Below are 13176 nucleotides of genomic sequence, written 5' to 3'. Positions count from 1 at the left end.
ATTATATTATAATATAATAATATATATATTATATATAATATATTATATATATAATATATAAATATAATATTATTAATTGTAAAAAAGAATATACATTGTGCATGGATAAAACCTTTTATCCAAGCGTCACAAACAGACAAGACCAGAACAGATAAAATGGCACAGGAAGTCAATCCAATTAAAGGGATTATTCTATTCACTTAAATTCCTTTAGATGATAATACAATTCTTAAACACCCTTGTAAAAATGCATAAAAATTAAAAACTCAACTGCTCTTATTAATAATAGCAGCTTAAAATAGAAACATTTTACAGCACTTTCTAATGCAAAGCCAGAGTTTATCAAACATATAACTTACATTTGTTGTCTCTTTGAGAGTTTCAATTTTCTGTGAAAAATAATAAATTTAAACAGAAATTATCAGAAACACAAAGAGGTATCATTGTTGTTTTTTACTGGTTAGTCATTTAAAGAATTTTACCAAAATGTACTCATTACTCTAAATCAGTTCAGGCAGGTTGGGGAGTGCTTTTGGTTAAACTTTTTAATTTAAATCAAACATTTAAATAAAAAATACAGACATTTTATGGATTACATCCTCAAATAAAATTCATGTGATTCAATTCAAGATTTGTAAGAATAAAACATTCTTATCCCTTACCTGAAAACAATTTTTGTTTTTTCTATAGGATTCACTATGTGATTTTAAAATGCTTATTTTAGAATCACCTTAAACTTTGCAAAGTTGTTTAAAAAATGACATGAGACTAAATTCCAAAACTAAGAAGGTGAGCTAAACATGAGTTACTATTATTACCAAGTGTAAAAGAGATAAATGCAAGGCTATGGTTAACAGAAATACAAAAAAATAAATGATGCTGCATCAGGAAATCTAGTCAAGGAGAAGAAAAATGTTAATTGATAAAAGAAAACAATATTCAAACTACAAAGTAGTTGTCAGAAACCCAAAGGGAGGAACTATAATTAAAGCAACATTCATTTTGTTCCCTCGTGCATGGCTTCTGGTTTATTTTGAAAATTTTGCTGGTTGCTTTATTAATATCTGAAGTGACCACATGTAAATTTAATAAAATAACTTTCAATCTTCAACATATGATACTTGAAGAGAAAGAACTTATTCCTAAAGGTGGTACTTACAAAAAGGGTATCATAATAAATTTTTCTGTTACTCTTTTGTTCAATTATGAAACCATACCAGAAATTCACCAGAAAACTCCACTTGAAATCTATATGGCATACTATCAAAACAGGTCAACAGTACTATTATAGTAGTCAAAACACCGAGGTCCTTCTATTACTTCTCCAAAAGGCTCTTGGTTTCAAAAACTTTAAAGTCAAAATCATGATTATAGAAGTTACCTTTCTCTGTTCATCATCTTTGCAGTTTTGAAGTTTGTCATCAAAAAGCTACAGGATTAAGAAAAAAATGATTATAGCATCAAGCCTTTACTACATAGTACACATTTACTAAGCAAAGAAAAGCAAACATATTTCTTCCAGGGATGGTTTATACACGCATTAAATGTATAATTAATGTTTACTAAAATACAAGATAACACGCATTTTTTCAAGGCATTGTTATCAAGTCAGATTCTATTGAACTATTTTAAACAGTCAAGATCAATTACTCTGGTAGAATTACAAGCAAAAGAAAACATATGACTTTAAGAACTTATAATATCAGTTCAAACCTAAGTTTTTTCTGCCTTGTCATCCAAGTTTATCAACATTCCTTGTTCTTTCCGGGAGCTTTGCTTGTAATTAATTTTAAAGTGGGAGTTGAAGGAGACAATTTTAATAATGATAAAGGAAGTAGAGAAGTAAACTCTCTCAATCCCCCAACTCCCCCCAAATGAAAAATGGCCTTAGAAATCAAGCCACTTAAAATTTACCAGTTCCACACAACTTTTAAACAAAATATGAATCTAATCTTGTCTTATTTTCTTCTAATTATGTTTAGGTGAGCTTAAAAACTACTGAAAAACCAGTAAGGGTTGTAAAGTAACATCAAGTAACTATTTTTACTCAAAATCAAGCTCAGTAACATTTACTATTTTATATAAATTCAATATATAATCAAATGCCATACCTTTAACTGTTCTATCAAGATTTGTAGGTAAGCATCAGCCTCTGTAAGTTTCTTATCAAAGTCTTGGACACTAGGAACAAATCCTGAATCCAAACCCTAGAGGGAAAAAAACTGCAATAAATCCCAGCAATGTCTAATAGTACAAAAGATACTTCACCCGTCATACATGACACCTCACTTTTCTAAATTAAAAATAGTACTTTTACATAAATAATAGGTCTATTTAAATTATCTAAATTCTCTAAGAATAGTGGTACATCAATCTCCTTCATGAACTTCTAGCACTGTTCCCTGTTCATCAATTACATATGCTGCTGTTCAAATTAGAATTTATCCTGCTTTTTCAGAATCATTTTCTTCTCTCCCAAAAGCCCCATAATGGGCTCCAAAGCAACAGTAATTTAGCTAAAGGTACATATACAAAACAACCTAGATTACCTCCTATTTCCCTCCTACTTTTTGTTCAGTTCAATCCTCTAGTCCCTTAATCTCAACTTCATATTCCCACTATTTAGTTCTCCTGTTCCCTAAACTACCCCATTAGCTCTGATGTTTTCCTCCTCCTCCCTTATTTTTTTTAAAAAAAGATGAAAACTCAAAATTCTCACCTCCTCTAAGAGGGTCCTCCCTAAGTGAAAGTGACAACACTTCTGTCTAAGTTCCCTACTCATTTTCACCCTTGGCATGAACACTACACTCTGGACATGGTGTAAATGTTTATTTATTTAGAGGGCCCACTTATTTCTCAGTTTAACAGTCCAGCATTTGCATGTCCTACTTTTTGTACGCTAAAAATTTTAAGTTCCAAGAGCACGGGATTCCTATGTTTTAACTTTATTCCAAAGAAAGTTTTGAGTTCTTAATCATCTTTAACTGAAAAATACATCAGTCTTGAGTATAAAAGACAAAATAGTCTGAGATTGAACAAGGCTATCATCTTGCCATATCTGCATGTCCAGAAGTCATGGAGTTAAACAGGGAAATAAGGGTCGGGAACCACTAATGTCACAATCACAACCCAACCACAAAACTCTGTACTAAATGGGTGAAATATAGTGCTTCAACATACCATACTTGACTTTCAATTGTTTTATCTCTCCTGCCTTTTGCCAAAACGTGCTGATCATTTCACATTCCCCATTTTAGTCAACTGAGGCCAGAGTTCATTTTATATTAAACCAACACCTCATCTTTGCCTAACACTTTATCATTATTAAAGCACTTTCACAGCCATGATCTCAAACATCAGATTGAGACAGTATAGTATTATGGAAAAAACAATGGGTTGGCAAACCTGGTTTCTAATTGCAGCTCAGCCACTACCAATATATTGCGTCTCTCTAAACGATTTTCTTACCTGCCAAATACAGGCATCCTCCTCCTACTATTATTAGTGTGGCAGCTACGACCTCTACTAAAGACTATAATTACTAACACTGTCAATTACTACTAATACTATTGCTATTCTTCCCAAACTAAAATTCAAATTCTTAATCAAAGCATTAAAAACCTAAGTCCACAACTAATCTTGTAATGCATTTTGTTTTTCAAATTCAAAGGCAAAAAAACTGCTTTTTATTTTTACATACATGTTGAGAAACTGCTTGAAATGAGTATTGAAAAACCCCTTTCCAATGAGAGATGTCATGTAAAAACAAAGTTTAAGAAAGAAAAATCATAATAAGCAATATAAGTAAAATCCAGATATATTTATAAAATTGTAGTTAAACATCTTCATTCTTAAAGATAACCCCAAAGACATCCTTTTAGAAACATTTACTATGTAGAGTATGATAATAAAAGATGTGGAAAAGAAAGGATAAATCCATCACATCCCAGAGATACGACAGTACTGTACTAAGAAAGTAGGGAGTGATTTCTTTTCAATGTTACTGTACCACAGGAAAATTGGAAGGACTGCTTGGCTTTTTGTTTTGTTTTGTTTCACAGGGCAATATAACATAACTATCAATAATTTAACTATAAAACCCAGTTAAAATCAGCTAAATACATTGTTCTTGCTAAATACTAAAAAGGTCAATGGCATATTCATAAATGAGTATAAAGGTGAAGGATCTAAATGAGAAAAAGTGATCTTCAAGAATTTTCCCTCTTCTGAATCCATTTAGAACTACCACTATAGAAATCTAATTAATATATCCTTCTGAACAAGTCACTATATCCGATTAAAAATCCCCCAATAAATAAATGGAAAAAATTAGATTTATATTACTGAGATCTGAAATTAAGTCTACAACAACTCTTTGATGTTTCTATAATCATGTGAACCTCACCTTGGCTCTTTTGTCAGACCTTCCTCCCCCTAGATATCATCTTCTACAATGGTCCTTTACCCTTAAAACACACCACACATTGTAACATTCAAGTCAAAGATCTACTCAACAATCCATTTTTCTTTATGTAACGTATAATGGGAGGTTTGTAACAACAGTTATTAGCTTAAAGTCCCAGAACGGGCCTAAAGCTCCCTCGCACAGTAACCCATAAGTCTTTGGTATACTTTAAAATAAAATCTACATATATAGTTTCCCCATCTTAAATCAATACAATAACATGTATGCATTTATTATTACCGTGGACAAGCAACTGACAGTAATTAAACTGTTTTCTCAAGTCTTGTAAGAATAATACACTAGAAGAAAATATAAGTTTTCACTACATATTGTGACTCAGTACACAGAATCAAGGCCACCTAGTCGAGCCTCCCCCTCATATAAATTACTTTTATAATGTCCTTGAAAGTCATCTAGTCTTTACCTGAGTATCTCAAGAGAAAAGGAACTCAGTACCTCCTAACATAAACTATTTCACAAAATCCCTTTAAAGTCATAACTATTCCTCTTTCCATTAAACATTTAAGATATAAGGCACTATACATATTCATATCCTTTTTAATGGAATTTTGTTTCAAAACAGGTCATAAAAATAGAATACAGTCCTCTACATGTTGAGTGGTTTGTCTTCCTTTGAAAAGAACTCAGAACAGGTAGACCCTTTAAAACAGTGTGACTTCATACGTCTTAGGGTGACACTTAGCTCTTGAGAACAAGCTAGCTGGGAGTCAAGCAGATGTACATTCTACTACTCTGTACTTGCCTTTTTATCTAACACTTATCACATTTTATCATAATTAAATATTTAATTGATTGACTTCTCTGAAGGATTATAAACTCCACGAGGGCAGGAACTGCCATTCATTCAGCACTATACCCCTGCACCTCGACTCCAGGCTAGCTCATTGTTGAGTGAATGTGTGTTGCACTGATTGTAGCTTCTTGCAACTGCTGATGCCATGATACCACTCTTCTCCATGACCACGTCTCCCTATATTTCCCCTGCCTTTCTGTTCTCTTTCTCCTTCTATTTTTCTACTCCCTCACTCCCTTTCTTTCCTTCTCTTTTGTCCTGCAGTAGCAACTGAAGTGGTTATGTTGCATTTTTGGCAATCGGGACCAAAGAGGTTGCTGCTCCCTAGTTTACTATATTGATGATCCATAGTTCTAACTTGATGATTTCTGTATGAATTCATTTAAAGTTTAAATTAAACATGACTATTATAGAGAAATAGAGATAAAATGGTCTGTGATGTAAAAAAAGTTAAACTAGAAGAAACTCAATAGAAATTAAACCATAAAATTAGAAATCTATGTAAAGAAAAAACCCCCACTTAAGTGGTGAGTATGCTAAAAAACAAAACAGTCTCAGTTTGCAAGAGTAATTTGCTAATTGAAGAAAGCTAAAGTATGTATATGAAGTCAAGAGTAACACACAATTCTGTATCAATCAAGACCTATGTATCCAGATTAAATATATATATGTATATGTATATAGAGACAGACATTTGGCCCAATTTAAGGGGAATTTCAAAAATATCTAGAATGATAGAAGAATATTAAATTGCCTCAAAACTGTATGTAAGTACTTCCTACTATCTTTCTAATACTTATGTTGAACAGCATCACTTTTCTCAGAAGGTACTTCAAAGCTAACAAATGTCAGCAAAATTAAATGAATTTCTATGAATACTTTAATTGGGACATTAAACACTATTTATACTTTATACATACACACAACTGAATACTTTACTGCCATTAAAAAGAAGAGTATTAAAAGGGATGTCTTTAATACTTTCTGAAGTACGTATGAATTATACTTCATATGTAGCTACTTTGGAGAGACACTCTTAGTGAAACAGTACAAGAGGCAATTTTTGAGGCAAGGAGTAAAAGCTTTTAAAGTAATTCCTGCTGACAGAGGAAGAGTAATGAATAGTGGAGGTAAGGTGGGAAAAGGTGGTTTAAGGTCTTGAGGTCAGAATCAGGAAATAAGAAAGTTATGAGTAATTTAAGGAACTGAGAAGAAAAACGCAGAACAGGAAGGGCTATGGCTGAATAACACTGTAAAAAGAAATTCACAAATGAGTAATCATTTTCATATAAAATCTTATTTCACAGCAAAAACTTAAAGGACTAAGTACCCTACACTCAGTGCTTCCTCCTATACAGGACAAAATAGTATATAATAAAAATACGTTGTGAAGAGAGAAATACAGAAATTATTCCACCTAAGTCTCATAGAAAAGTTCAGAATAACAAGAAAACAAAATAAGTTATCAGTAGTAGAACTGTAAAAGGGAATAACAGCTTAAAAATTTAACAAAGGAAAAACACCAAAGAAAACAAGACTCCTAATGAAAAATAAATGGCATAAATCCAGACAAAAGTAGATGATTTTTAAAAATTAGAAAAATACACACCCTATAAATAAAATCATAAAAACTCTGCAGAAATGTTGTTTTGATTAAATATAAGAGTATTTGGAAAGTTTATGTTCACAATTAGCAATTTGAGATGACATGCATCACAGATACGCTTTCATCCAATGAAAGAAGTATAGGGCATACTTACAATTGAATCACTTACAATTATTTTTGAAAATTCAAGAACTGGAGAGATACCAGAAGACTGGAAAAAAGCAAGTGTGGTACTGATCTTCCATAAAGGTAAGGAAAAGAGAGAATAGAAAGTTACTATGCTGTGCGTCTGACATCAATAATTAATTAAAGGAACTATAAGAGAAACATCTGTAGCTATACAGAGGAAAAGTAGGTACATAAGCAGCAAGTGGCAAGTTGAAAAATAAACAGATAAATAAACATTATGCCAAACTTAATGGCTTTTCTGTTCCTTAGAAATTTATTAGCAAATTAAGTTTTTTGAGAAATAACACCATTTTGTCTCCTTACCAAATGACTCAAAAGTTGCTTTAATGATGAAAAAAGTATATTAAAGAAACCAAAAATATTAGTAAGACCATGATTTTATGTGTGGTATACTAACATGTGATTTCCTTGGATTACTGAAAATTTGGAAACATTTATAATCTGCTGTCTCCGAGGTTTACTCACTTCAGCTAAAGGAAAACAGAATTTAGAGATATAGAAAAGTTCTGAGAGTAAGAATTTCCCCTATTTTTAACGCTAAAGAACACTCAACTACCAATTCATTTGGAGTAAAGATTATCAATTCAAAAACGTCCATAAAATTGAGCTTATTACTAAACTCTTTACTCCGATGTAACTTCAGGAAGGTATTTTCCATCTAAGTCAATGTCCTGATAATCTAAGGCTCCAAAATAGGGTCTCTATTATCAAAATGGTAGCTATAGCTATCTTATCAACAACTGCTTAGGTACCCCAAGAATGTCAAAAAAGATAAGGCCTTTTTCCATAGTTCTAAATGAACAGTTCTAACACCATGGATTCACCATGGATGCACAGTACAGTAATTTTTTTCCCAGAATATTAGGTCCTCTGCTAGATACTTTATATTATTTCTTATTTCATTATTATAACATACATAGTAAGGTAGATAGATATTAACCCTATTTCATAAGTGCTTTCCCAAATCATCCAGCTGGGTTTTTTTAAAATGGAGATTTCAACCCAGCCCTTTGATTTCAAATCCATTACACTTCTCTATTAAATCACAATGATATTTGAAAAGAATTCATGGCATAAGAGACTAAAATTTAATCTAAAAAATGCCTGAAGGAGCCCGGTATACCAAAAATGAACACCAGCTTTAAGGTCAGACTGATCTAGTTTTAAATCCTGAATCTGCAAGTCCCTAACCAATTACCTACATAATCTGGCCAAGTTACCTTCTCTACATCCTTTTCCTTATCCAGGGATGAACACAATAATAAACCACTCAAAGTTGTTGGATAGATGAAATGAAAGAATATGCATAAAGTAACACAGTAGTGGGTGTTCTATTTCCTCTCCACAATGTGGAATTGAAAATAACCAGGATTCACCACTGTATCCAAGGCCCTAAACTAGTGCCTAACAGACAGAAAAGGTCCTCAATGAATATTTGATGGATTAAAAACAAAATGAATTAACAACTAGGTAATACACAAAACATACGCAATTTTAATAGAGAAGTATAATCAAGAAAAGGATACAAGCGTAGGTTAAACTGTATTTAACATTCCTTTAAAAAAGGAATACAAACAGTAAGCTGATGAACTCAAGAAAATAAATAGTAATAGAAAAGGTATGAAGAACAAACAAGTGATAAAATACAGTCTTGCAAAACAGATCAAAAACAAAATTCCCTATAAGATGTTCAGAAAAGTATCAGGTATTATGCCTGAACCACAAAAGGTAAACTGTACTCAATTATTACCTTGGTACCAAAGAGTCAAACAATATAAAGAAAGCCCCCCTTTTCCATAAAATAATCTGATTTTTGAAAATCTGTTAGTTCTTTGAAAAATAAAATTGTTTTTATCTTTAAATTTACAAAGAAAATAGCTTCTCTTAAAACAAAAAACAACACAAATCTGAATTGCTCATATACTTGGGACAGAAAACAGCTGCCTTGTCAAACAGGAATCAGGTACAGACATGGGTGCCAAAATTCCTTAGCTTTATTATAACTCTTAGCACAACTGCTTACTCTTCATGATCTCTTCATCTAATACTGGCAGTGTTAGGTAACCTTTTGACTTACAGAACAAAACACTAATATTGATTCCATAAAGTGATTTGGCTACTCAAACAACTGCACAGGCAAGGTTTGGGATTTTGTACCGTTTTCCTCTATTTAAATCACTGACAGCTTGTCTTTCCAAATGACTCTCCCAATTTATTCAGTAAAGTCATATGGAGCTTCCCTGGTGGTGCAGTGGTTAAGAATCCACCTGCCAAGGCAGGGGACATGGCTTTGAGCCCTGGTCTGGGAGGATACCACATGCCACGGAGCAACTAAGCCCATGCATCACAACTACAGAGCCGGCACTCTACAGCCCGTGAGCCACACTACTGAGCCCACGTGCCACAACTACTGAAGCCAGCTCGCCTAGAGCCCGTGCTCCGCAACGAGAGGCCACCACAATGAGAAGCCCACGCGCTGTAACAAAGTAGCCCCTGCTCGCCACAACTAGAGAAAGACCCATGAGCAGCAACGAAGACCCAACGCAGCCAAAAATAAATACATAATAAATACAAAAAATACTGAAGTCATACGAAAGTTATTGCCAAAAGTAAATAAAACAAACAAAAACCTGAAGTTTGTAAACTGCGTGACCATTATCTAGTTTGTCTGGGATATCCCAGCAGCCTCCTTCACTCTCAAAGTGCCCCAGTTTGGACAATAAATTATATGTTCTCTCTCTCTATAAAGGTTGTAACTAGCATTTTAGAGATATAAAAGTCTGGAAGGCATACAGGATTGCCTCGAGATTTCAGAATGCAGCAAATTACTTAAAAAAAAAACTAAACTGAAATAGTTTACAGCCTCTGAATATAGAAAGCAAATTACAAAAGTAAAATAAACACCAGAATTCACGTCAATTAATAGTGGTTGAGGGCATACCTTATTCTAGATAAATAGAGACATGAACAATAAAGAAGTTACATTTTGAAAAGTTATTTTATTCACACACATGCACGGCACACATACACACCTGAAATAAAACACATGAAACAAAACACATGAGATGCAGATGTTATTCCTAGGGAGTGTAATTGAGAAAGAGGGACATTTAAGACAGGGACTCTTAATTTTTACTTTATACATTCATGATGTCTGATTTTTTAAAGTATCTATTTACTTAAATTCAAAAACTTTATGTAAAAAGTATTCAGAAACTGTGCAGGTTATAAATATGATTCAAAAATTTTATAACTGTTTTAGCTTGCAAAATCATCAGCATTATTATTTTAAAATTATCTACCAGGGCTTCCCTGGTGGCGCAGTGGTTGGGAGTCCGTCTGCCGATGCAGGGGACACGGGTTCATGCCCCGGTCCGGGAAGATCCCACATGCCGCGGAGCGCCTGGGCCCGTGAGCCATGGCTGCTGAGCCTGCGCGTCTGGAGCCTGTGCTCCGCAACAGGAGAGGCCACAACAGTGAGAGGTCCGCGTTCCGCAAAAAAAAAAAAAAAATTATCTACCAAACCCTAAAATGACTTGAGAGAGCAAATTTGGCAATGCTGAAGCTGCTCAGATACACCTTTCCAAGCAAAATAAAATACAGCATAAAAAGCTTATAGGGCTTCCCTGGTGGCGCAGTGGTTGAGAGTCCGCCTGCCGATGCAGGGGACACGGGTTCGTGCCCCGGTCTGGGAAGATCCCACATGCCGCGGAGCGGCTGGGCCCGTGAGCCATGGCCGCTGAGCCTGCGCGTCCGGAGCCTGTCCTCCGCAACGGGAGAGGCCACAACAGTGAGAGGCCCGCGTAACGCATTAAAAAAAAAAAAAAAAAAAAAAAAAAAGCTTATAACATTATTTACAGATAAAGTACAAACTAGCAAAAACAAAAAAACCCATGCACTTGAAAATTAGCAATCACTGCTATACTGGAATAAATGCTGAGAAGAAAAATGGCCAGTAAAACAAAGCAGAATACCTAATTTTCTTCCCACATCCTTCCTGCCAATTCCATGGTCATGAGTCAACATTCAAAAAGGCACACTCATAAAAAACAAAAACACCTACTACATGACCCCCCCAACAAAGCGCTGCTTGACCATGTGGTTTCAGCAATCAGCCAAAGCTTTTCTTTTTCACATACTGGTGGGTCAGGCTACTGACAGTATCTTTTTTAAAATTAAAACTCTTGGGTTAAGTCATTCCAGGATCTTAAAGAAGCTCTGAGCTGCTTACTAGAGGGGATGCAAAAAATACACATTCTTCCCCTTCCCAACCTCAGATTACTGCCTGTCATTCAGCTTCACAGCATTTTTTTTTTTAAACATCTTTCCTGGAGTATAATTGCTTTACAATGGTGTGTTAGTTTCTGCTGTATAACAAAGTGAATCAGCTATACGTATACATATATCCCCATATCTCCTCCCTCTTGTGTCTCCCTCCCACCCTCCCTATCCCACCCCTCTAGGTGGTCACAAAGCACTGAGCTGATCTCCCTGTGCTATGCGACTTCTTCCCACTAGCTATCTATTTTACATTTGGTAGTATATGTATGTCAATGCTACTCTCTCACTTTGTCCCAGCTTACCCTTCCCCCTCCCCGTGTCCTCAAGTCCATTCTCTACGTCTGCATCTTTATTCCTGTCCTGCCACTAGGTTCACCAGGACTTTTTTTTTTTAAGATTCCATATATATGTGTTAGCATACGGTATTTGTTTTTCTCTTTCTGACTTACTTCACTCTGTATGACAGACTCTAGGTCCATCCACCTCACTACAAATAACTCAATTTTGTTTCTTTTTATGGCTGAGTAATATTCCATTGTATACATGTGCCACATCTTTTTTATCCATTCATCTGTTGATGGACACTTAGGTTGCTTCCATGTCCTGGCTATTGTAAATAGTGCTGCAGTGAACATCATGCTACATGACTCTTCTTGAATTATGGTTTTCTCAGGGTATATACCTAGTAGTGGGATTGCTGGGTCATATGGTAGTTCTATTTTTAGTTTTTAAAGGAACCTCCATACTGTTCTCCATAGTGGCTAGATCAATTTACATTCCCACCAACAGTGCAAGAGGGTTCCCTTTTCTCCACATCTTCTCCAGCACTTATTGTTTGTAGATTGTTTGATGATGGCCATTCTGACCAGTGTGAGGTGAGGTGACACCTCGTTGTGGTTTTGATTTACATTTCTCTAATGATTAGTGATGTTGAGCATCCTTTCATGTGTTTGTTGGCAATCTGTATATCTTCTTTGGAGAAATGTCTATTTAGGTCTTCTGCCCATTTTTGGATTGGGTTGTTTATTTTTTTGATATTGAGCTGCATGAGCTGCCTGTATATTTTGGAGATTAATCCTCTGTTAGTTGCTTCATTTGCAAATATTTTCTCCCATTCTGAGGGTTGTCTTCTCGTCTTGTTTATGGTTTCCTTTGCTGTGCAAAAGCTTTTAAGTTTCATTAGGTCCCATTTGTTAATTTTTGTTCTTATTTCCATTTCTCTAGGAGGTGGGTCAAAGCTTCACAGCATTTTGAAAAGCAAAAACTCTCACTGTTTTCAAGAGTCCACCAAAAACGGAAGTTTTAGAAAGTTTTATGCAAATCTGCTCTACATATAATGAGGGAAAAAATCACATTAAACACATGAATTCTTAAGCTTAATGTTTTAATAGTTCAAGTTTTGAAATAACTGCAGAATTCTCATACTCATTCATAATACTTGAAAATTTGATTATGAAATGTTATCACAAACAAAACCTAATATATTCCTCTAACAAAACTGGATCTCTCTACGTAGGAAAATATAACAAACTGAAAATGAAACACCCAAGGGAGGTTAAATGATAAGCTAGTCAGGCCAACAGACAATCAGTACTAAATGGCTTATTTCTCACACAAAACAACCAAACAAAATAGAACAAAAACAACAACCCTGAATTGGAAAGAACAGATTCTGTAACTGGTTTGGCATTTATCCCTTAAAAATCATATATGCTGAAGCAGTTTTTGTATATCTAATTTTAGCTGTCAGTGAACATCAAACAGAAGGAAACAGGTTGTTTTTGCTAAGGCTGTTAAAAGTGCAGTACAAAATTACCCTGA

The 13176-nt window shown here is 34.4% G+C and overlaps 1 protein-coding gene across 4 annotated transcripts in view; it reads right to left on the bottom strand.

Moving 5' to 3' along the window:
- OSBPL9 (oxysterol binding protein like 9) overlaps window positions 1-13176 on the bottom strand; it is a 178447-nt gene that overhangs the window by 41569 nt on the left and 123702 nt on the right. For 3 of the 4 annotated variants that reach the window (XM_065879934.1, XM_065881276.1, XM_065882109.1), the window contains 3 exons: window positions 2112-2207; window positions 1382-1429; window positions 360-389 (listed from right to left, as the gene is read on the bottom strand). In XM_065879934.1, coding sequence (XP_065736006.1) covers window positions 360-389; window positions 1382-1429; window positions 2112-2207 — 174 coding nt within the window. Of the gene's footprint in view, window positions 1-359; window positions 390-1381; window positions 1430-2111; window positions 2208-7054; window positions 7124-13176 lie in introns of all 4 variants that reach the window. The other variant, XM_065880610.1, reaches the window with a different exon arrangement.

This window comes from Phocoena phocoena, chromosome 1, assembly GCF_963924675.1.
Source record: "Phocoena phocoena chromosome 1, mPhoPho1.1, whole genome shotgun sequence".
Classification (NCBI taxonomy): domain Eukaryota; kingdom Metazoa; phylum Chordata; class Mammalia; order Artiodactyla; family Phocoenidae; genus Phocoena; species Phocoena phocoena.
This window is presented reverse-complemented; position numbering and strand designations above follow the sequence as displayed.